General features: G+C 37.5%; 2 protein-coding genes across 2 annotated transcripts in view; one reads left to right on the forward strand and one right to left on the reverse strand.

The window, feature by feature from the left end:
- The first annotated feature begins 2,432 nt into the window (after nucleotides 1-2,432).
- Nucleotides 2,433-4,887, forward strand: LOC111666210 (ADP/ATP translocase 2). The gene is made up of 4 exons (XM_023421482.2): nucleotides 2,433-2,648; nucleotides 3,552-4,038; nucleotides 4,132-4,272; nucleotides 4,454-4,887. The coding sequence occupies exons 1-4, from the start codon at nucleotides 2,538-2,540 to the stop codon at nucleotides 4,609-4,611; spliced, it is 897 nt and encodes a 298-aa protein (XP_023277250.1). The 5' UTR covers nucleotides 2,433-2,537; the 3' UTR covers nucleotides 4,612-4,887.
- A 3,505-nt stretch (nucleotides 4,888-8,392) lies between these two features.
- The window catches only part of zbtb20 (zinc finger and BTB domain containing 20), a 34,618-nt gene continuing 21,684 nt past the window's right edge, over nucleotides 8,393-21,326 (reverse strand). The window contains exon 4 of the mRNA XM_023421363.2: nucleotides 8,393-20,648. Within this exon, the coding sequence (XP_023277131.1) occupies nucleotides 20,113-20,648 (536 nt within the window). The 3' untranslated portion in view covers nucleotides 8,393-20,112. The remainder of the gene's footprint in view (nucleotides 20,649-21,326) is intronic.

Consider the following 21,326-nt stretch of genomic DNA (forward strand, 5'->3'; position numbering starts at 1 on the left):
ATTTCTGTTTGAATCCTCTGAAAGAAACAAGCCTCCTGTAGGTTTTGGTTAAAAAATCAGTCAACAGATTGATTACAGATCTGATTTTCATTTTTTCTTTATTTCTTTAAAGTTAGGCTACATATGTCAGTTTAAAACCTTGCTCTGGAGTATACGAAGTTATCCAGTTTATATTTAAAATACTACACTCAACATATAATTAAATAAACCCACCACTACCTTTCTCGAAAAGAGAACAAAAGCAATTTAGCATTGCAAAGTGCATGCGGATGACCTGTTGTCCTCCCTATAATTAAATGACAGCAAAGGGATTAGTGGATTAATTTACACATCCTGTTCAACTGAATGCTCAAGTGGCAGTAAGAAATACAAGTGGACAGTGACTGTCATTAAAATGCAAGAACAACAAAGTAAAGCCTTTAATAAGGCACTCTTATCCACAGTAAACATGGCGTACACAGCGACCTTTCCCTCTACTCAAACTAAACCATCTGCTCTTAATGAAGTTGTTTCTACGGTAACATCAAACACATTATGTCGTGTGTGAGTGAATAATCTTTGACAACTTGTTTGCGAGTGTGTTTTCAACTAAGTCAAGTTTGTTATCTTGGTCTACTCCAGATAGCAGCTACTCCTGCTTCAAAAGTTTGTCTGTGGCAGGATTCCTCAGAGGAGCTTTGACACCGACTGCATGACATCACAGCAGCTCCTCCCTGTGGTCAACACTGTGCATGAGATAAGACGTGCACAGGTTACTGCAACTTACAGTATACAGATTCAGATGCTTCAATAATGTGAGCTCTGGTTTATTACTGTGAGATCACGGTGTTTTTAATTAGAACAGTCTTATCAGAGTGTTGTGTGGCTACACCAAACATGGTTTGGTGTAATAAGCTATCAACAAGGCCCTAGAGACTATATTCAACAGCTGGCATCATCTTAATAAGAAACACATTTTGCTTCCAATTCTGTAGTTTGATGAGGCTTGAAATAAGTTGTTTCATAAACTGTCACAGGGATATATGAACCACAAGAACATGTTATCATTGAGACCTTGAGTGCAACAGGAAGCCAGCAATATGTCAAGCCCTATCAGCTTTTTTGATCATGAAAATGGTGTAATGAATGACACTTCACATATTTTTTTGTCTTTCTTTCTTTCTTTCTTTCTTTCTTTCTTTCTTTTAAATAAAGAGAAATAACTTAAGGCTCTTGCCGCCCCCTAGTGTACAAATTTGATCAAGCTTAATCTGGATAAATCAAACTTTTATTTTGGAATTTCAGCACTTATGCAGCAATTGATGTCACCAAAGATGCACAGCATCACAAGTTAGCTCTCCCCAAAAACTCAAGACATACCATTTTACCAGGTGAGCTCATCGAGTTGAGGTGCCAGACAGTGCTGGAATGTAATTAAGTATTTACTCAAGTACTTTACTTGAGTATTTTTATTGTATTATACTTTATACTTTTCAAATAAACATTCCAGATACAATATATAGTAAGATGTGTGAAAATATAAAATATGATGCATTGCTTTACCTTTAAACTAAAAAGTAGTGCACATGTACCTTAAATTACTTTTGGTAGACCTACTTTAAGTACCTTTTTCTGATAATACTTCTGTTCTTGTACTTAAGTTATATTTTGAATGCAGGAGCTTTACTTGCAATAAAGTATTTTTAGATTATAGTATTTTTACTTAAATTACTTAGGATATGAAGGATCTGAGTGCTCTTCCCACCACTGGTGTAATCATGATCCAGTATGTTGCTCAATAACATTTTAAGGATGAAATCAAACATCTGGCATCTAATGACATCCAGGTTTAGTAAACAGCACAGGCATAATAAACAGAGTGAAGAAAGACCACCACAAGCTGAAACAGCAGTTCATCTGTTAACAGTTAATAAGTCATGGACTAGCTTATATAGCCTAAGACATGTCAGTTCAAAGGAATGCACCAAACTGAAAAACAATAGCGGTATTGCAGTATTATTACTTGCAGTTACAGTCGCTGGAAGTTGTTTAATATTATTTGAAACGTTATTATTCATTATGGTGAATAGGCCTCTGCAGTCCTTGACAGCCTGAGCTCTGTACGTCCCAATGACTTTCCTCCAGTATGATTCAGGGCACAAATCTGTCTCTACCAAGCTCTTCATTGGTCTGAGGGCATAACTCCGAGCTGGAAACCAAATTAAAGATCAAGATCAAGACAGTAACTCCTTTGGTTTTCTGTCTTAATTAAATCAAGTGTATTTTGTCTTAATGTCAGGCTTTACTTGTCTAGGACATAGAAATTATGTGAAGGGACGACATCAGAGTTTCATTGGCGGGGAACCTCGTGATGTTCGTGGATTGGCCAACAACCTCCACGTAGTTCCCGTGCTGTCTCGCGATCAACTGTCTTAAATAAATCCGCAACGCAGCTACCCAATCGGCCATTTCGTCGGTGCAGGCCATCAGCCATAGAGGGCAGTGGGGATAAATAGCGCGTACTGGTTTCCTGAAAGACACATCAAGAACATCTCAACATGAGTGAGACGGCTATTTCTTTCGCCAAGGACTTCTTGGCCGGTGGCATCTCCGCTGCCATCTCCAAAACAGCCGTCGCCCCAATCGAGAGAGTGAAGCTTCTCCTTCAGGTAAAAAAAAAAAAAAAAAAACCTCTGCCTTCCGGTAGCTTATCTGCATTAGCCAGCTAGCTCCTGTGATACTGCTAACTGCCATTGAGCAAAGTTAAGTGCTCGTCTCTGTCTATCGTCCTCTCATACCCACAGGCTTGTAGTTTAGCTCAGTAAGTATGTGCCGCTGATGTAGAAACGTCGAAGTCTTAAGGTTGATGGGTTTAAAGATTTAAGGTCACCATGCAAAGGGAAATGACCTACACGAGCCTGACTGCTAATGTTAGCTTCCCACGTTAACCTTAGCAGGCGCAGCTAACAAAGGACAAACGTTCGTAGTGACATTGGGACATTGTGTACAAACACACGGAAACCCCTGTAGTGTATTAACAACTCTAATATTTCATTTGCAGTTACAAAAGGACAGTATGCAAATTATATTCTCACTGAAATTAACTACCATGTAGACACTGTGGCTAATGTACCTGTGATTGTTAGCTAACGCTAAGTGAGATGGCTGTACCAAGGCGCCGGGCCCTGTCATTCATAGCCGGGTCAACAAGTTTTACACTCTTTTCTGATCAACCTGTACTACGACATTGTTTCTGTCTCCTCCAATTCTGACCCCTGCCCGTTTTAGATTAATGTTAAAGATGGAGATTTTTTTTATAACTGTCAGATTAACATGTCGGGTAAATCATAACTCAGCATATCAAGTATTATCAATTGATTGCTAGTAAACATTGGCCTGTACGGTAGAGCTGTAAAATTCTATTTGCATGGAGAATTTGCAGCAATTTTACAGGTTTAACATCTACCAAGGTCACAACAAGGGGATCTAGCGATTGTCATACGGTGGACAGTTAACTGGCTTCCCTATTTCAAACCTGAACCTCTTTCTTTGTTTTTTCTTCATTACTTCAGGTCCAGCATGCCAGTAAGCAGATCGCCGTGGACAAGCAGTACAAGGGTATCATGGACTGCGTTGTCCGTATCCCCAAAGAGCAGGGATTCCTTTCCTTCTGGAGAGGTAACCTTGCCAATGTCATCAGATATTTCCCCACTCAAGCCCTCAACTTCGCCTTCAAGGACAAGTACAAGAAGATCTTCCTTGATGGCGTTGACAAGCGCGCCCAGTTCTGGAGGTACTTCGCCGGTAACCTGGCCTCTGGTGGCGCTGCCGGAGCCACGTCTCTGTGTTTCGTGTACCCCCTCGACTTCGCCCGTACCCGTCTGGCTGCTGATGTGGGAAAGGCTGGTGCTGGGAGAGAGTTCAACGGTCTGGGTGACTGCCTGGTGAAGATCTTCAGGTCTGATGGTCTGAGAGGCTTGTACCAGGGCTTCAATGTGTCCGTGCAGGGCATCATCATCTACAGGGCTGCATACTTTGGCATCTATGACACAGCTAAGGGTATGTTGATTGTAGACTGACATACACTTGAAACCCTGAAGAGATGAGTCTACAGCTTCTAGATCTGTCATTTTATTCCTTTTGTATTTACAGGTATGCTTCCCGATCCCAAGAACACCCACATATTGGTTAGCTGGATGATTGCACAGAGTGTGACAGCTGTTGCTGGACTGACTTCATACCCCTTCGACACTGTCCGTAGACGTATGATGATGCAGTCTGGACGCAAAGGAGGTGAGATTGTATTAATGGCATCTTTAAAGTCTAGTTGACACTATCATTTGTAGTCGTTTGACTGTGCAGTTCTTAGTGTCCATGCTTTGTAGGCAAAGAACAGTCATTTTTCTGATGCCTCCTCTGTGTACTCCATTTTATTTCTTTCTGCTTCACTAATTGCCACTGTTTTCTTCCTCAGCTGACATCATGTACACCGGGACCATTGACTGCTGGCGTAAGATTGCACGCGATGAGGGTGGTAAGGCTTTCTTCAAGGGAGCCTGGTCCAACGTGCTCAGAGGCATGGGCGGCGCCTTCGTGCTGGTGTTGTACGATGAGCTGAAGAAAGTCATTTAATTCTTCGTTGTTGTCACATCACTGTCCAATTTGGCTAAATGTAATAACTTTCCATTTCTATGGACTCAGCATTCTGCCTTATTTATGGGAACAAACTATAGTGTCTCACCACTAGCTGTGGGCAATGGCTGTACGTTGTGCATCTTTGATTTTAAACGTTCCACACCCTCTCTACCAATGTCATTCCTGTAAGAAATCTGATACCTCCTCCTCCTGTCATTCACTAGGTTTGTATGGTCCCAACTTGAATAAATTTATTCTGGGGAACAAACTAAACCATTGATTGTCAACTGTCTCCTCCACTGTCATAGCATGCGATGTGCTCTCACAGGATAATGCAATGCACGAAGTGGATTACACTCAACTGCTATATTTACTCACGCTTATCTCTTCCTGAGCCTTCCTGGTTTGACCGTGGTCACTACCAGGACTGTAGAGTAGAACACCTCAGTGTTAGCGCCTTTCGAAAACGACTTGACAGACAACTTATAAAGACTGGCGTGCACATGAATTTTATGCTCGTTAATTTTGTGGTGATAAAAGTTACTGACCCTATTGAGGTTTTGGTCCTGTTTCTAGGATACCATTTGTAGTAAATTTAAAAGACTTTCAGGAGTGCAGTTTGTTATTCCATCACAAACAGCAGGGAAATGTAGACTAGCTCTGGGGAGAGCTTCATTATAAGGTTTGTACATTTTCATGGCATGCAGGAACATTAAAAAAAAAAAAAGCTTAAGCGTCGTGTTGCTCAGACATTAGATTATATGAATGAATATTGCCCTATGTTCATATCTCAATGAAGAAATGTTTAAAAAAAAAAAAAAAAAGATGGGTGTTTTAAGACTGGAATGTACCAGACCTTACAATGCAGAATGACTACAATAAATCTAGGTTCCTTTTACTGTACTAAGTGTGTTTCTCTAAGATGGAAGCTGTTCATGAAAATTTATTTGGACTGGGGCTTCAGCTAACAATAATTTTCATTTATAGAATAATTTTTCATCTATCAAAATATCTAACAATAATGAATGAAAAATGCATTTCGAGGTTTGTCGGAGTCCAAGGTGACTTCTTCAGATCCAACCATCAGTCTAAAATCCAAAGACATTGAAGTTACAATGATATGCAGCAAAGAAAAGTATTAAATCAGCACACTTGAGAAGTGGGTGTCAGCAAGTGCATGGCATTTTTTACTTGTGAAAATGACTGATCACAATCGATTTTTAAAATGCCAACTAATTTTCTAGCAATCACCTAATCCCTTCAGCTGTGATTTTGACAAGTCACTAGTAAATGAATAAAATTAAACTGGTCTGTTCAGTGCATCATTGAACTTAGCTGTGTGTCCTCAGTTGAGTTCAAACATGTTGGAATAATTACAGCTACAAGGTGTGTCAGATAGAAATGGGATTGAGGTTTGGCTGTTTAAATACTTGCTTTACTAGTCATATCTACAGTGATCGTACACAGCTGACAACCTTTGACAGAAGAACACGGTAGTGTAATAGTGTAGATTTGATGACAAGGCGCTAGTGAGTAGATATTATCGTATGTTATGTAGATAAACAGGAGATGATCTCCTACACCGTTTGTAGCCTATTGAAAAAAAACATTTTTTCCTACAATGTCAGATGAAGGAGTAGATACCTTAGAGGTGACACCGCACAACGCGGAAGTTCCACTCCTCCATGATGTTAATCCCCTGCTTGGCCTGAGGTGCTGCATGACTGACAGCAGGGGGCGCCAGTAGCAAACAAGTGTGGAACCGGCGCGCTCCCGTACCATGTGCACGTGCTCGTGTTTATCAATGAAGGGCGTCTACAGCTCAGACAAGCTTAAAACATCTGATTCATCTCCTTGTCGTGACATCGTGACCAAGTACCAGGTGACAGCGAGTCCCAGATGCACTGCAGGTGGACACTGGACCGTCATAAACACGTGCACGATATACTGCATTGCAACACAATACATTTAGAGCAGCTAAATCGGTGGTCAGTTGAAGTTCAACGGCGTTGATACATTAAAGGTTGTTGGTGTAAATTAAAATGTGCTGTTTTTTCCCCCATCCACTTGTACAGACTAGCACAATAACACTTTACAATATAATGCAATTTATCACAAAATAAAGGAAGAGTAGTTCTATGGTGCATGAATAAATTAATAAAACACTGGATACTAAAGTGGCCATAAAGCAGCAAATAAAATGGATGGATATGGAATCATTTATTTAATATTCCTGTGCATATTAAATGGATTTATCTCAAACACTGTTGATTTGTGTGTCACAGTCATTACTCAAAGAGCACACATTCGCCAGCATTGCACCAATTTATGATCAGGTACAAAGAGTGTTTAACTTTATGTGCGGTGAAAAATAGGTATTTTTTATCAAAGGAAAAAAAAATCACAAATCATTTTGGTAATTAGGCTGCCTCTGTATTTTTTTTTATTTATGTTGACAGTGCAGTTTTAGCTATAATGTATAAACTTGAGAGCTAAGAAAAATGAAATAGTCCAGACTAAAAATAAATAATCAGAAAATAAAAAGCCACACCACGATGAAGCAAACATTTCCCGCTGACAAGCTCATAATTCATCCCACAAAATAAATCTTTTAAACCAATATTTCAACACAACCTGAATCCAGCATTAGAGTGCAATAAAGAGCATCTTCTTAATCTTCCTGCCCCCCTATTTTTGTTCTCTAATGTGTTTACCAGATTACAACCTAAGTGTAAGGAGCCATAACTGTGACATTAACACAGACTGGATCACAATTTAATGTTAAAAGCAAAATTCAAATCTGACAACAGTAAGCCTCTCTAAAACTGAACCTTAGATATTCATTTGATTGTATTGTATAGGGAGGTTAGGAAAGGGTGGGAATCAATTTCACTTACATCACGGCATGCACAATGATTTTTATGGAGGTACAATTTCATTTTATTTCCTTTTCAGATGATGTTGATCATTATTTTTATTTGCAGGAGAAAAAGTACAGTTTAACACTTACTGGATGCTTAATCTTGCAGCAGACAGTCTTAATCTGAGTGTGAGCAAAAGCTAAAACTGATGGTGTTCTGGTTCTGGTTGTTCTCATTACTAATCGGTTGGCTAATCAGAGAGTGAAAGCATCAGACCAGATCACCTGATACACATCTACAGTTCATCTGGCTTGTTTGGCCTCTACACAGGTGTGTGTGTGTGTGTATGTATGTGTGTGTGTGGTCCTGTACACCAGCTCAGTGGTTAACACAGACTCCTCACAGCAGGATGAATTCAGGCTTTGCTTCCTGGAAATCTTTTCTGTGTGGAGTTTACATGTTGGCTGCATCAGTTTCCTCCCACAGTCCAAACACTGGTGGACTGCACACTAGTATTGCCTGGAGGTGTGAAGTATGACTGCAATTGTTTATTAATCATTGTTGGATTTGTAATGGACTGGCAGCTTGTCCAGTCCAGGGTGTTTCCTGCCTTCTGCCCAATGCATTCTGGGATACAATCCAGCCTGTTGGTCAGGATCTTGTCACACAGCACAATGTATCTAATAATATTATATTACTTTTAAAATTAGATTAATTTTAGCTGATACATTTTTTTTTCTATCCATCTATGTGGTTTTATGGATTAAGCAGATTCAGTTTGCAGTTGTTGGCAGTGCAATCACATGAGGAGTCATGTGTACAAGCCTTATTGCATATACTGTATTTCTGGGCAGTTTATTCATGAGACAATCATCCATAAAAGGAAAAAGAGCAGAAAAATAAAACAGCGACAAGACTTTCTGTGAAGTACAGGAAAGTACTAGTTTTTATTCCTTCATAATCAAACTTCACAAACAGCTTGAACTTGTACAATACCTCAGAGAGTGAAAATTACAAAAAAAGTGCTGGTAACATTTACAAAAATCATCCTTACTTAGCAACAATCAGTTTATTCTTCCACACTTTTTTTAGTCTTTTGTATTAAGGCTTAATACTTCTGTATAAAGTATATGCAAGATAAGTCTTCACAGTTTTTCGAAAAAAGTCACAATATTATGTAACATAATGAAGCTTTTACGGCTATTTTCTTTATAATAACAAATACACATCACTGGTAAATATATGTGAAATACAGGGCTTATTGTAAAATGGCAAGTAATGATACTGTTTGCTGAGATAAATTGATTCCACACACTGTTATAGGAAACATACCATTGCTATAACTGAAGGAGGAGGAAAAGAAAATGATAAGCATAAACACTTGGGAGATCGCCTCCAAACTTTGGCACATCCCATGAAACAATTTCACAAAATATGAGATTTACTTTTGAAATCATACATATGGAAGAATAGTTAAACTGGCATAAAGTGAAAACATGCTGTGTAGTAAGGTGCTAAATCAGATATTACGTTGCCAGCCTTTTTTTTTTTTTTTTTTTTCCCACATGGACTGACATGAATAAGGTGCATTTGTAAGACTCAAAGCATGTAGGCCTTTCTCAGATGTCAACAAAATATGTAATAAATACAAGTTCTCAAAAACAACCTAAATGAATTTGACCAATAGTCTTGAGGCGACCTCGTATACTCATGCATTCCCATGGATTCAGAGAAATGGATATCTCTACTGCAGTTGTGTAACTCTCTAACTGTGGCATGTGAAAGTAAAAGCTGTATTGTATTTATGGTATGTGTTATTTGCTTTTTTTTTTTTCTATTTTTATTTTTATTTTTTTTAACTGTTGAAATCGTGACAAACTTGATGAGTAAGGAGATGGAATAGAAAACTGAATGCGAAACTAAGCCAAGATATATTCACAAGATCCTCTAAGCTGCACTGGTTTACAGGTCAACAGATGAGAGCTCTAGCCCTAGACTTACCAATTTCACCCTCATGCATACTGTACGGTTAAAGTGACGCAACAAGCTTGCTTAAATAGTCTACATCACAAAAGCAATTTGGTTTTAGTGCAAACACAATTGGCTGGCTTCAGCTTCTCAATATTAACAAGCTCACCAAGGAGATTACAAGAAGGCACATACTTATGCTTCCTCTAACACGCAACATATTTAGACAAACCGCAACATCTTTCAACAACACCACAAAGCGGTGAAAACAGGAAAGCTACTACATCCAGATAAAATGGTGAAGTTTTGCTGTTTGTGAATTATTGAAAAATTTACACTTATCCATCAACAAAATAACAACGTTAAGGTCAATAATCGATGCTGTTGTGAATGACCTTGTTGAAAAAGGATGAAGTATGAATGTACACTTTGGTGGACACAGATTCTCTACATACGTTGCCAATGATGTTTTGTTCAAATGACAAAAAGGTGCATTTGGAATTTTTTTTTTTCCTCAAAGAAGTATTTCATTATTGTTTTACTTTAAAGCATTTTTCTTTTAACACCCCAGATAAAAAGCACTCAGCGTGACCAAATATGCAGAGATATAAGACGAGTGTTTTTAAGGGAAAGGTGTGCACGACAGTGGACAGCTGGGTTTATCTTTTGGTATTTGTGTTTATCTTTAAATGTGTGGTCGGTGGCTGTGTGATGAAGACAATCGACAGTAGTTGACTCATGGGAAATGATTCCTTCCCTCATACATCCCGTTCCTAACCTCAGATCTATAAGAGCTGCTTGATTTGTCCAAAACAATCACAGGAGGAAACAACAGTTTTAATGCCCCTCAAATCTGGACACTTATACTCAGGGTACTGCTGGGTGACAAAAAAAACAAAAAAAAAACAAAAAAAGAAAACGGACAACAATATGTGGACGTCGTGTGCATTAAAAAAGGCGACCAATTCAGTACCTTTGAATACAAAAACAGATGAATACTTGTCAAATATCACCATTTACTCAGCATTCCCACTGTGGGCAGACAACCGTCAGATATTATGGTTCAAAAATGTGTTGAGTGAATTATATTGCTTTTGATAGAAGAAGACCAAAATAAGTCTAGTGCAAATCTCTTTTCTGGTTTGAGAAGTGGTGGTTGGTGTAATGAGACTCAACTGTCATATCTGCTCTACCATAGCAAGAACATACCAGGTGAATTTGAGAACTAGATAGCTGTCAAGTGGTGTCCCTTTACAATTTTTTCTGAATATTTAAGAGAGCACTCTTTCTTCTTCAGAAAAGAAAAGAAAAAAAAAAAAATCTGTCATCAGTCGATGCCATGCAACAATTTGGAAGGAGAACCCTAATAAATATTTTCTATTATATGGAACCCATCACCCAATGAATGCCATTAACCAGCACAAAGGAAATGTCTTAATTTCTTACATCTAAATGACTCCTGTTTTGAATGGGAGGGTGGTGGCCATGTTAGTCACCCTCCCCCTGTACAGCTGGGGGGATGTGCTTCGTCTGTCAGCTCACATCTGTGCTAACGGGTGTCGTCTGTGCAGTTATGTCTGTCAAATACATCTCTCAACTTGGAAATGTTGGAAAACTCGCTCCAGTCCAGTGTTTGACAAATCATATTATAAAAACGTTCTTGCACATACATTAAAAAAACTTTATCCCCTATTTCAAAACAGCAGTCAATACATTTCAAACAAGCTTGTTTCATAACAACAATAATAATAATAATAATAAAATACAAACCAACTTGGAGCATAAATTATCAAAAACAAACTGAAAACACATTACTGCAGCATATATTTCAGGGTTGCTTAGTTGTGATGTTAACTACCTTTACTACAACAGCTCCACTTCTGCCAAGTTCATAACTATATAGGAGAAGTATTTTTAGGGTAATAATAAAAATATCAAGCTAATGTAGGCAAAAAAAAGCCTAACAAAATATACACATATTTATAAGCACATCTCATAGTTCAACTCAAGTGCATGTTTACAAAAGCATCTACATACAAGATATGGCAGCAAAAAGCCTGAAAGCCGGATGAAAATAAAAATCCTAAGCTGCTTTATATTAGGGCACATGTCATTTCTGATTTGCAATGCCAATGTTTGAGAAATTCTGTCTTCTTCCCAGGTGTAAAACATCACCTGAATTACAGTAATCAAATTTCCTATTTTTGGACACACAGGATGAAAAATATACAGCAGATTCACCTAGAATTAGACCTTACAGTAATAAAATATTGTCTTTTTTTTTTTGTGCCAAATGGTTTAGATTCTGCTTAAAGATGATGTGTTGTTCTTACAAAAATAAATCATCACTTTCATAAATATTTGGACCACATTATGATGTTCAAATGTTCAAACAGGTTACAGTTTGGTTTGATTTTTATTTTGATCTTGTGGTGATGGCTGGCTGTGATGCTTTTTTTCAGTGAACATGAAAGACTCAGAGATCGTGAGCACCTTAGCTAGATTTGACTTGAATTGTTGAGACTGAGAAGTTGTGTATTATTATTCTCTTTCCTTGTTTTTGGCTTAATAAACAACCTACAAATATGTGCAAACTTAACATCTTGGTCCATCTCAAGTATAAATGGCTAAATGTACTAAGTCACAATGTCAGATTAGTATTTTAGGGACAGTCTTAAAATATTAGACACTGCCAATATTTGAAGAAAACTGTATAACAACAACAACAAAAAAAGGTCATACACTCTATTTAGATATAATCCAATGTGAAGGTGAACAGGTCTACACTCATTTGCTAAATGTGTGTGTATAGAAGACATAACCAATGATTACTGAGTATTATTATGTTTTTTCAGAGGAACAATGCAACATTTACAATCTTATACATGTTTTAACATGCGATAGTTTACATCACAGCTATTGTGTCAGATTCATTTTTATGTTTTGTTGCATTTCTTATAAAAAAAAAAAATCTATTTTGGTCTACAATAGGCAAATTAACACAACCACAAAACTATAAACAACTGATCAAGTGACAAAACATAGATGCATTTTCACAAGCACCCTGCCATGAGAAGAAAAACAAAGAAAACCATAAAATAACTGTGGCAATCTTGCCCAATCATGGGAACCCCACACACATAGAAAAGAAATGTTAGTTTCTCCATAAAAGTTAAATTATCTTCACCCTTCTTTGGTTTGTCAAAACAAACATTGTCTCGTACAGTTTTTTTTTTCATTTTTTTTTTTCATTCGACTCCTAATGATAAGCATGGCCCCTGTTTTACAAATTACCGCCACTAGCCCCCTTAGAAACATTACACTGCTAAAATGTTTAAATTTTCTAAGTCTGCATGTCCATTACAGCAGACTACGTGTTGGCTGAGACAGTGACCAACATCGTGCTGAAGAACAGCCTTGACTTTTCTTTTTGCTGTTTTTGTATTTTATGTTTCTGCACGATAAAAGAGAGAAACAGAGTGATAGCATAGTGCATGTTGTCGTTAGAACCAGTCCACACAAGCATGAGCTGGGCTCCGAGCTAATGAGGTTTGTGATCTCATGGCAAAATTTGACTAGAGATGAGATAAATAAGAATAAAAACGGAACTACTTGAGGGAAATATAAATCTTGTGAAACTTTAATGTGATGGGCAATGTTTGCTATTACATGATCAAATATCCAACAGATCTGTAAAACGATTAAGCGCTGGAAATCTTCTTCAATATTAGGTTAGTTAAGTGTGGAAAATGAATGCCAGACTAGGAGTTGGAATGTTCTGGACTTGAACAGGAATGCATGTTTTTAGTTACGCTGCTGCACACTTTAACACTCATTGTCTCATCGAGCTGGACTAAGCCAAAAAGACCACAGCTAGTGAGAACACAAAGAGGCTCAATGTTTAGTCTTTAGAGGCTAAATCACACTGAAGTCTCCTCATCATTGTGATTGAAAAAAAAAAAAAAGATTCCGGACCACTGTTATCGAGGGACACGCAAAATATTGTTTGTGCTCCATCAAAAACAAAGTACTCCCCTACAGAAAAAGCTGTGTAGACAGGACTGCATGCTTCATTTGGACTGATAGTTGGTAGTTACCTGATGATGATGTTTTACTGAAAACCTCATCAGGGTAGTGTAATAACTGCATGTTTGGAGAAAGCATCATAGTGAATATAATCTAGATGTTGTTATAGCTTAGTTTGGCTGTGTCGTACTTTAAAATCTGAACAGCTGCTTCACTGTATGTGTGTAAAGCTCAAAATGGAAACAGTGTCTGGATGTTTGTCTGTAAAATCTGAACAGATGCTGTTTGTGTGTGTCACAGTGTGACAGTTGGATGACAGGGACTAGCTATATCACATTGCCTACATTATTAATGCTTCATTTTAACATTAAATGTCTATGAAACTAAGCCGTCAAAATGTGTATTTGTTAATCATAGCTGTTTTCTCCTATTTACTTGAACACTATGTATTATGGAGGATTTAAAGATTCAAAATAAAGGCAATCATTTTCTTTGAGTATGATGCTTATAAGTTATGTTCATTTTTACAGAAATTTCTTACTTATAGTTTTTTTTTTTTTAAATTTTCCTATTCCTGCTTGGTTCTCACATCTCATTTAACAATAGTGGTACAATTTTAAAAAAAAAGTGTCTTTTTTTCTAAATTTGGCACCGTAACTAGGCTGGAGAAGGTTACAGAGAAAACTGTGGTAATTAGTCCACAGGGGACAGAATAATAAGCCATCCCAAAATCTTTTATCTAGCAGCCACTCAGCCCTGAAACTTGATTTATGGTTTTCCTTCCACCATATTTCCTTTTTTTTTTGGTTTTGTTTTCATGTTGTTAAATGAACCACTTAAATACCTTTGAGTTCTGTATGCGTGTGTTCATCTGTAGCCAAAACTTTTAATTTGTAATCTCATTTTGCCTCCAAGTAGTGGTTATAAAAATCTAGTCTAATGTTTAATGACCAGTTTCTTTTTTCTCGTCTCTCGTTGCTTGCCCTTTACGATTTCAAGATGTACGTAAACAACAAGGCTGTCAGATAAGATAAAACCTTAATGATCCTTGTGGGGAAACTGGGCACGGGTTTGCATGTGGAAGGGCCTGTCATCAAGGTCAAAGGACACACAGTGTACTTTGAAACCAACTATTAAATCAAATGCCACTTCCTACATCCTGCAAACCCTTTTTTTTTAAGTGTCAGAGGCGGTAACTACTGCCATGTTTATAGATTTAATTATAATCTGAACGATGGAAATATTTACCACAACAAGATTCAAAAATATCCAAGGATTTAATGTGTATTTTGGTTATTGTGGCAGGCAGTGTTAACTTCAGCTCTTCCATCTGATGTGTGGCTCCCTCTGCTGTTCACAAAGTGGCACTGCCCTTTCCCCCCTTGACATACAGTACAGTATAGTATATGGCTTGTTTGCAAATGGCAAAAAGTGAAAATAAAAATGCCACAATATCAACGAGAGAAAGCTACGTGAAAGAAAAAAAAAAGGTCATTCAATTTAGTTTGTATTTAATGATCAATTACCACTTAATCCTACTAAACGTATATCTTATTTATTTATATTCATTTAATCATGAAAATGTGATTGCATTTTATATCTTTGAATCCTCCAAACTGTATAAATGTGAGATAAAAAATAAAACTTGCAGATGAAGCCTTTACTGTATATGTATAGAACATTTCAGGTATTTTAAAGGGTTCTCTTAGGATGCACACAACCACCAGGTTTTAGCAGTAATAGTATAAATAGTATATTTTTAATAGACCATTGTGTATATACTGTATCTGTGCAATGTAGGAGAGAAAAACTATGAATATTCTGTATAGTTGCTGTATGTACTGATAGGCACTTGATAGGCATATTCCCTATATCCCACAAAGTACTGTATACTCTAGCTGCAATTATGTCTTTATCAAACTATCTGAAAATGTATTTATTATCTGTGTGGAGATGGTGATACTTAAATATATATAGTATATTTGTAAGAAGCTATCTATTTCACTCTTATGTGTACTGTAGAAGGACAAAAATGCAGTTTTAGTATTATCTGAATGGTTTCATGAGTTTTCTGTATTCTACTCTTAACTTTGTGACTTTATTCATGCTTGAACAAAAACAAAATCTGACTTAAAATGTGTGGAGACAGACTGAAAGACAAACAGGAAGACAGACACATGCTTATCAGAATAAAATGAACCTGTTCCTTACTCAACATGACCCTCACCATTACTATCTTCCATTTCCTTGTTTTCATCTCAATGCAAAGTATATATGTATATATATATATATATAGTACACTGTGAAATATGACTCAATAACTGACTATCCTTTATCCAGTCGCGTGAAGCTATGTAACAACACCACTATGATCACCAGAAAAAAGCAGGAGGAAGTCTGAAATAAAGAAGTATAACGATGAATTAAACATACTGCAAGAAGGACAACAATGTACTGTAGACCCTGTGTCTCTACACTAAGATAAACAAAACATGAACAGTAATATATTTGAAACACAATACAAACAGCTGCAGGCTCAAGGCTATTTTCTACGTTTCAATATGTTTTGTTCTGGAAAATATGCGTACACTTTGCAAACATAAAGTCTAGACTTTTTTTTTTTTTTTTAAACTAACAACTAGAAGAAGCACGATTGAGATAAGGACTTATTCCTGGATAATGTTGCAACTTTTCAACAATTTTTAACCGACTCTTTGCAACACTGAGAAAAGAGAATTAAGCACCACCACAAGTAGCTGAAGCAGTATAAGGAATATATAACTATGGACAGTGAAGCGCATGTGATGCTAATGCAACAGGGGAGGGAAAAAGCCTGGGTATGCTATAGCACGTTATGACACACTGGAGAGAAGGTTCATCCCCTTCCGAGCCTGGTCTGCTATTAAACACCTTATGATACAATAAGTCAACTGACGATGGGACGAGTTATTAGCCCTCATCCAGATAACGTTGAGATTGGCTACTTTTGTTATTCCAAAAAAAAAAAAAAGAAAAAAAAAGAAAATGATAGAGAAACAATTGATAGTGTAATTCTGAAATCAAATATTTCAAAAACCAACATCGAGCTACTTAACCTACTATTTAGACCAATGATACCACAAAGCTGGTTGTACTCATCTAGCTACAGTCAATAGTGCATTTGATATATGTGTTTACACAAAATATGTAAAATTTAGGTGCCATGAAGGAATGCTAATTACTGAATACATACATTACACCGAAACAATTCAATTAATGTCTCTGCCTTTGCTTTCAAGGAAGTGATGATGTTAGTTTGGCAGTGATTAACTTGGTACTGAACAAACAGCAAACACCATCATCATGAGCTGTGTGCCATACATGTGGCAATACTGTTGGAAAGAGATCTCGGCAGTTGCTTACATATTCTATTTAGTGCATTGTCTGTTAAGGCATGAGATTACCCTCCACGTGCTGTGTGGAGACAAATATAGCACTAGCATGCAGCAATATTGCCATCCTGGCAACAACAGCTACAAACAGGAACCACACAATTTAGGCTTATATGCACACCATAAGAGACGGGCCCAATCAAATGTTTAATAATGTGCTACTTTTACTGAGGACTAACCTCGTGCTTTTTCAGTGTGTTTCTCATGCGTGGTCAATATTTTTTTTGTTGGTTTTTTTTTCTTCAGTTGAGGAGAAACCAGAATACAGGTCTCACGTGTTCATCACTCAACTTCACTTCAAACTGACTCCACAGGGATCTGAAATCTAGTAGCAATTATCTGAAATTTAGCATCAAAATGCTTGACATAACTTCTCCAAACAAGAAAGTCAACAGTACTTGACCTAGGCTTTCGTCAAATCTCACAACAAATGTTACAGGTGCCGTATTAGCCCAAAAGGTTTGGAGAGCTGCTTCTCATAGTACCTGTGCTGCATATTGCAAAGGAAGCCCTACAGTTCAGATATTCCACTTATCAACAGTTTGATTAGGCTATATACCACACACAGACACTCACAGACATACAAACACTAAGGAAGAGACACAACTGTGTACAACTGACAGACAGATATCAAAGAAGCTGCATTCCATCACCTCCGCACACCTTTAAACCCACAGAAAGTTGTTCTAGGACACACATATCATTTATGTTACACACACACACACATTATAAATGTATTATTATTAATAATATAATAATAGTTATTATTATTACCTCCGCCAACGGAGTTGGACGGGAGCTGTGTCTATTATTACTGTTGTTTCACTGTTAAAAGTTGTTTGGCTTGGATGTTCTCATAGGAAAATTCTGTTCTGCGTCTAAAGAAATGCAACTGAAAGAACTGTTATAGGGAACTGACTCCATAAAAGAATGAATTCAAAGGTTAAAACATAGATGAGCACATATAATGGTACAGATTTAAATAAAAATAAATGCTTGCATTAACACGGCACGGGTATATACTGTAGGTAACTGCAAGCAATAACAAAAGCCAAGAACCGCTGAATTACTTAATGAATAAATTGAAACAAAGCTATTCTATTACATGTGAACTCTACAACCAAATGTTAGATTAAAAAAAATCCTCTTTTCTAAAACTATAATATCTCTGTTAACAGTAGTGCACTTATTGGTTTAAGCAGTGCAACATATATGCAAGAAAATAATGCAGTCCACTTATCAAGATTTAAAAAAATGTTTTTTTCCTTTGAAATTGAATAAAAGAAAATCATAGAAGTTCATTTAAGGAAAATGATTAAATATTAAGCACAGGCATTTTAAGAAAATGTGCAAAGTAGCACTTTGTTTTTTTGAATGTACAGCAGGTCTTTTAAAGACCGCTGTATGCAGTTAGTTATTCTTTTAACAATACAACTACGAAAGTGTTTGCTCACATAAATGAGCAAATCCTTCAGATTGCAGTTGCAGGCAGTTGCATGTGTGTGTGTGTGTGTGTCCTAATTTGGATAAAAAGCAATACAAAACAATTCTAATATCAGAAATGAGCCTTAAGTGATGTGATGCATGGATGACAACTTGTGCACACTAGCTTCCAAATCTATTCTGTACATGCTGTGTCTAGGTTTTTTAGAAAAATTAGGAATGTATACTATTGTCTAGAAAGTCCGTCTGCAACTTGTGGTATATCAGGAAACAGTGTCGTATCAATCAATGGAGCTACTTGTTTCGTTTTGATACTGTATTTCCTTTCAAAACGTTGCAATGCCATTTGAGCCTTTGGGGAGAGCCGGCACATAACGGGTAATGCATTTAGCTTCCACCTGCTGAAATAGCTTTGCAATAGCAATGAACAGGTTATACAGGGGTTCTAGGCATTAATTTCCAATTCAGATTGATTCAAATTAAATTCCCCCTCTTTAACACTTTTCCAATCAACAACTTGCCTAAACCCCCCAGTATTATAATTCAATTATCAAATTAAAACCATGTAGGCTACTTAATAACAACAATAGTTTAAGTGACAAATCCTTTTTTTAATCTACATCCCATAACAGTCAGGTGCAAGTTGAGGAGCAGCAGTTACGAAGGAGAGAGTTTAGTCGCATATTCCAGCCTGCCATAACTGTCAATGTAAAAGGCTAAAAAAAAACCCTCAGCAAAAGAATCTTTCTTTTTTTCTTATGTTTTGAAATGGAAGAGGTCTACTAGCCTTAACAGTCTTTTAAGATATTAGTGGCAGTGTATGCAAATGAGTTAAACTCCAAACTTCAGAAAAAAAGAAACATATTTTTGCTCAAATACTGTCTCATCAACACACCTTAATTTAGTAAACCATCAAAATGCATGGACAACGATTACAAAACATATGAGAAATATTTGTCCCTGTCACCATCGACAGCAAATTACATTTCAGTAAAATGATTGAAATTGGTACCTTGACAACAGCTGCATTATAATCCCTTAATACCATAGGAATAAATAAAACCCAGTGTCAAATTAACTACTCTCCTTTTTTATTTTACATAAGAAGGCAATCTTGTGACCATCAGTATTCTTAGAGGGAATATGTAGCCCAACCCCAGATGATTCTTTTGTTATTGTTGTTGTAAATTATACCACAGTAAGCTTGGACATCTATAGTTTCCAAACTGGTCAGTATGGGTTCACAACTGCCATGATTTGTTTCATGGCAATGTACACACACACACACACACACACACACACACACACACACAGACACACACTCACACACACGGACTCACACACACACACATACACACACAGACAGACAGACAGACAGACACATGCAAATACACAAACCAAACGCCCAAACATAAATGCACATGTATATTCATTCAGACATATCTACACTAAAGGTGTGTTTGTGTGTATGTGTTTCTTTCGTAGGCCTTTCGGTAGTGTTCAACACATAAATCAGTATTTTAGGAAAGCATACATTTAGAGGCCTGTAGTTAGGATCCATCCAGTAGATCAATATCAAACTACTAAGCCTTAAGGCCACCATCTTTTTTTTCTTTTAGAATAACAGAAAAAAAAATCTTTTTTTTTTTTTGGGAAACTTAATGTGCCAGTGTCTATACTCATTACTCTTCATACCTCAAAATAAGAAAAGGAAAATCTAGTGCCATTTTATTTGTCATTCTTTTTGAAAGAAGTTTATCTATTTGTACTTATCCATCGGAGACATGCATTCGCATGTGGTCATTGAAGTGCTCCATTTGGTCGAACTTGGCAGGGCAGACGGAGCACACGTAGGTGGTCCCTTCTTGGCAGCTCGCTTCTGCAGCTACACCCACTCCTGTTCCAACCCCAGCCCCTACTCCAGCACCTCCACTCACTGGCATGGCGAGGGCCACCACTCCAGCTCCAGGCTCAGGGACAGCCATAGGAATGGGAATGGAGACGGGGCCCGGGGTACCTGCGCTCCCTGACAGCCCTGTGATGGCGCTGCCTGTGCTGTGCAGGGCCATGTGCCTCTCCAGCAGGGTCTTGTGAGAGAACTTCTTCTTGCAGATGTAGCACTCATAGGACTTCTCTCCACGGTGCAGCCGCATGTGGACATTGAGAGAGCTCTTCTGGGTGAAACGCTTGTTGCAGATGCTGCACTGGTAGGCCCGCACCCCTGTGTGTGTCACCATGTGTTTGATTAAGTAATCCTTCAGGGAGAACGAGCGCCAGCAGATGCTGCACTGATGAGGCTTCTCACCTGGATATACATACAAAACAAAAGCATTAAGGGGAAAAAAGAAGAGACATATTTTGAGTATTAGTTTAGAAAACATGGATGAAAAATGTCACTGTGGCCCACAGAAGCTCTTAATATTTATCTGCTATTGTTGTTAAATCATTTTTGAACATCTGAATTATAGAAATGTTGTGTAACTCTGTTGCCACATGTGCACATGTTGCACAGGTATACTCAACAGGCACCTAAAAGCATTATCTCTGGATGGTCAGGTAGTGCGTCATATTTGCATCATTCATTGCAAAACAAAAATCACTGTTATGAATCCAAACCTTCCCACTCTATTTCCATTTCTTCTTCTAAAGCTAATTTAGCTCCATCTGTTTGTCATGTAAACAGACACCTTGATGAGGGCTTTCACTGAAATATTAAAATCTGTGTGGTGCGGCCATTTTTGATATGAAAAACTGCACCACTGTGAATGCAGCTGAAACAACATGAGAAGGCTCAAGTGTCAGCATGCTGCCATGTGTAAATCAACCTTCATGAAGGCATGTGGCTTCATTATTATTAATGACAAAAGATATGTCTACGTCAGAGGCTGAGAACTGAATCAAGCCCAATTTTGATGCTAAACACTCCTTGAACAAAGTCACTGGACTTTTAACACTACAGAAATAATGTGGCAGGTTCAACCGA

The sequence above is a fragment of the Seriola lalandi genome, unplaced genomic scaffold (genome assembly GCF_002814215.2).
Source record: "Seriola lalandi dorsalis isolate HSWRI2012SDOR001 ecotype SW California unplaced genomic scaffold, Sedor1 jcf7180002054672, whole genome shotgun sequence".
NCBI lineage: Eukaryota > Metazoa > Chordata > Actinopteri > Carangiformes > Carangidae > Seriola > Seriola lalandi.

Bases quoted from the DNA above. Each gene is read 5' to 3' on its own strand.
- LOC111666210 (XM_023421482.2), top strand. From the start codon at position 2,538: ATGAGTGAGACGGCTATTTCTTTCGCCAAGGACTTCTTGGCCGGTGGC. The intron at 2,649-3,551 runs GTAAAAAAAAAA...TCATTACTTCAG, and splicing joins GAGTGAAGCTTCTCCTTCAG to GTCCAGCATGCCAGTAAGCA. The intron at 4,039-4,131 runs GTATGTTGATTG...TTGTATTTACAG, and splicing joins CATCTATGACACAGCTAAGG to GTATGCTTCCCGATCCCAAG.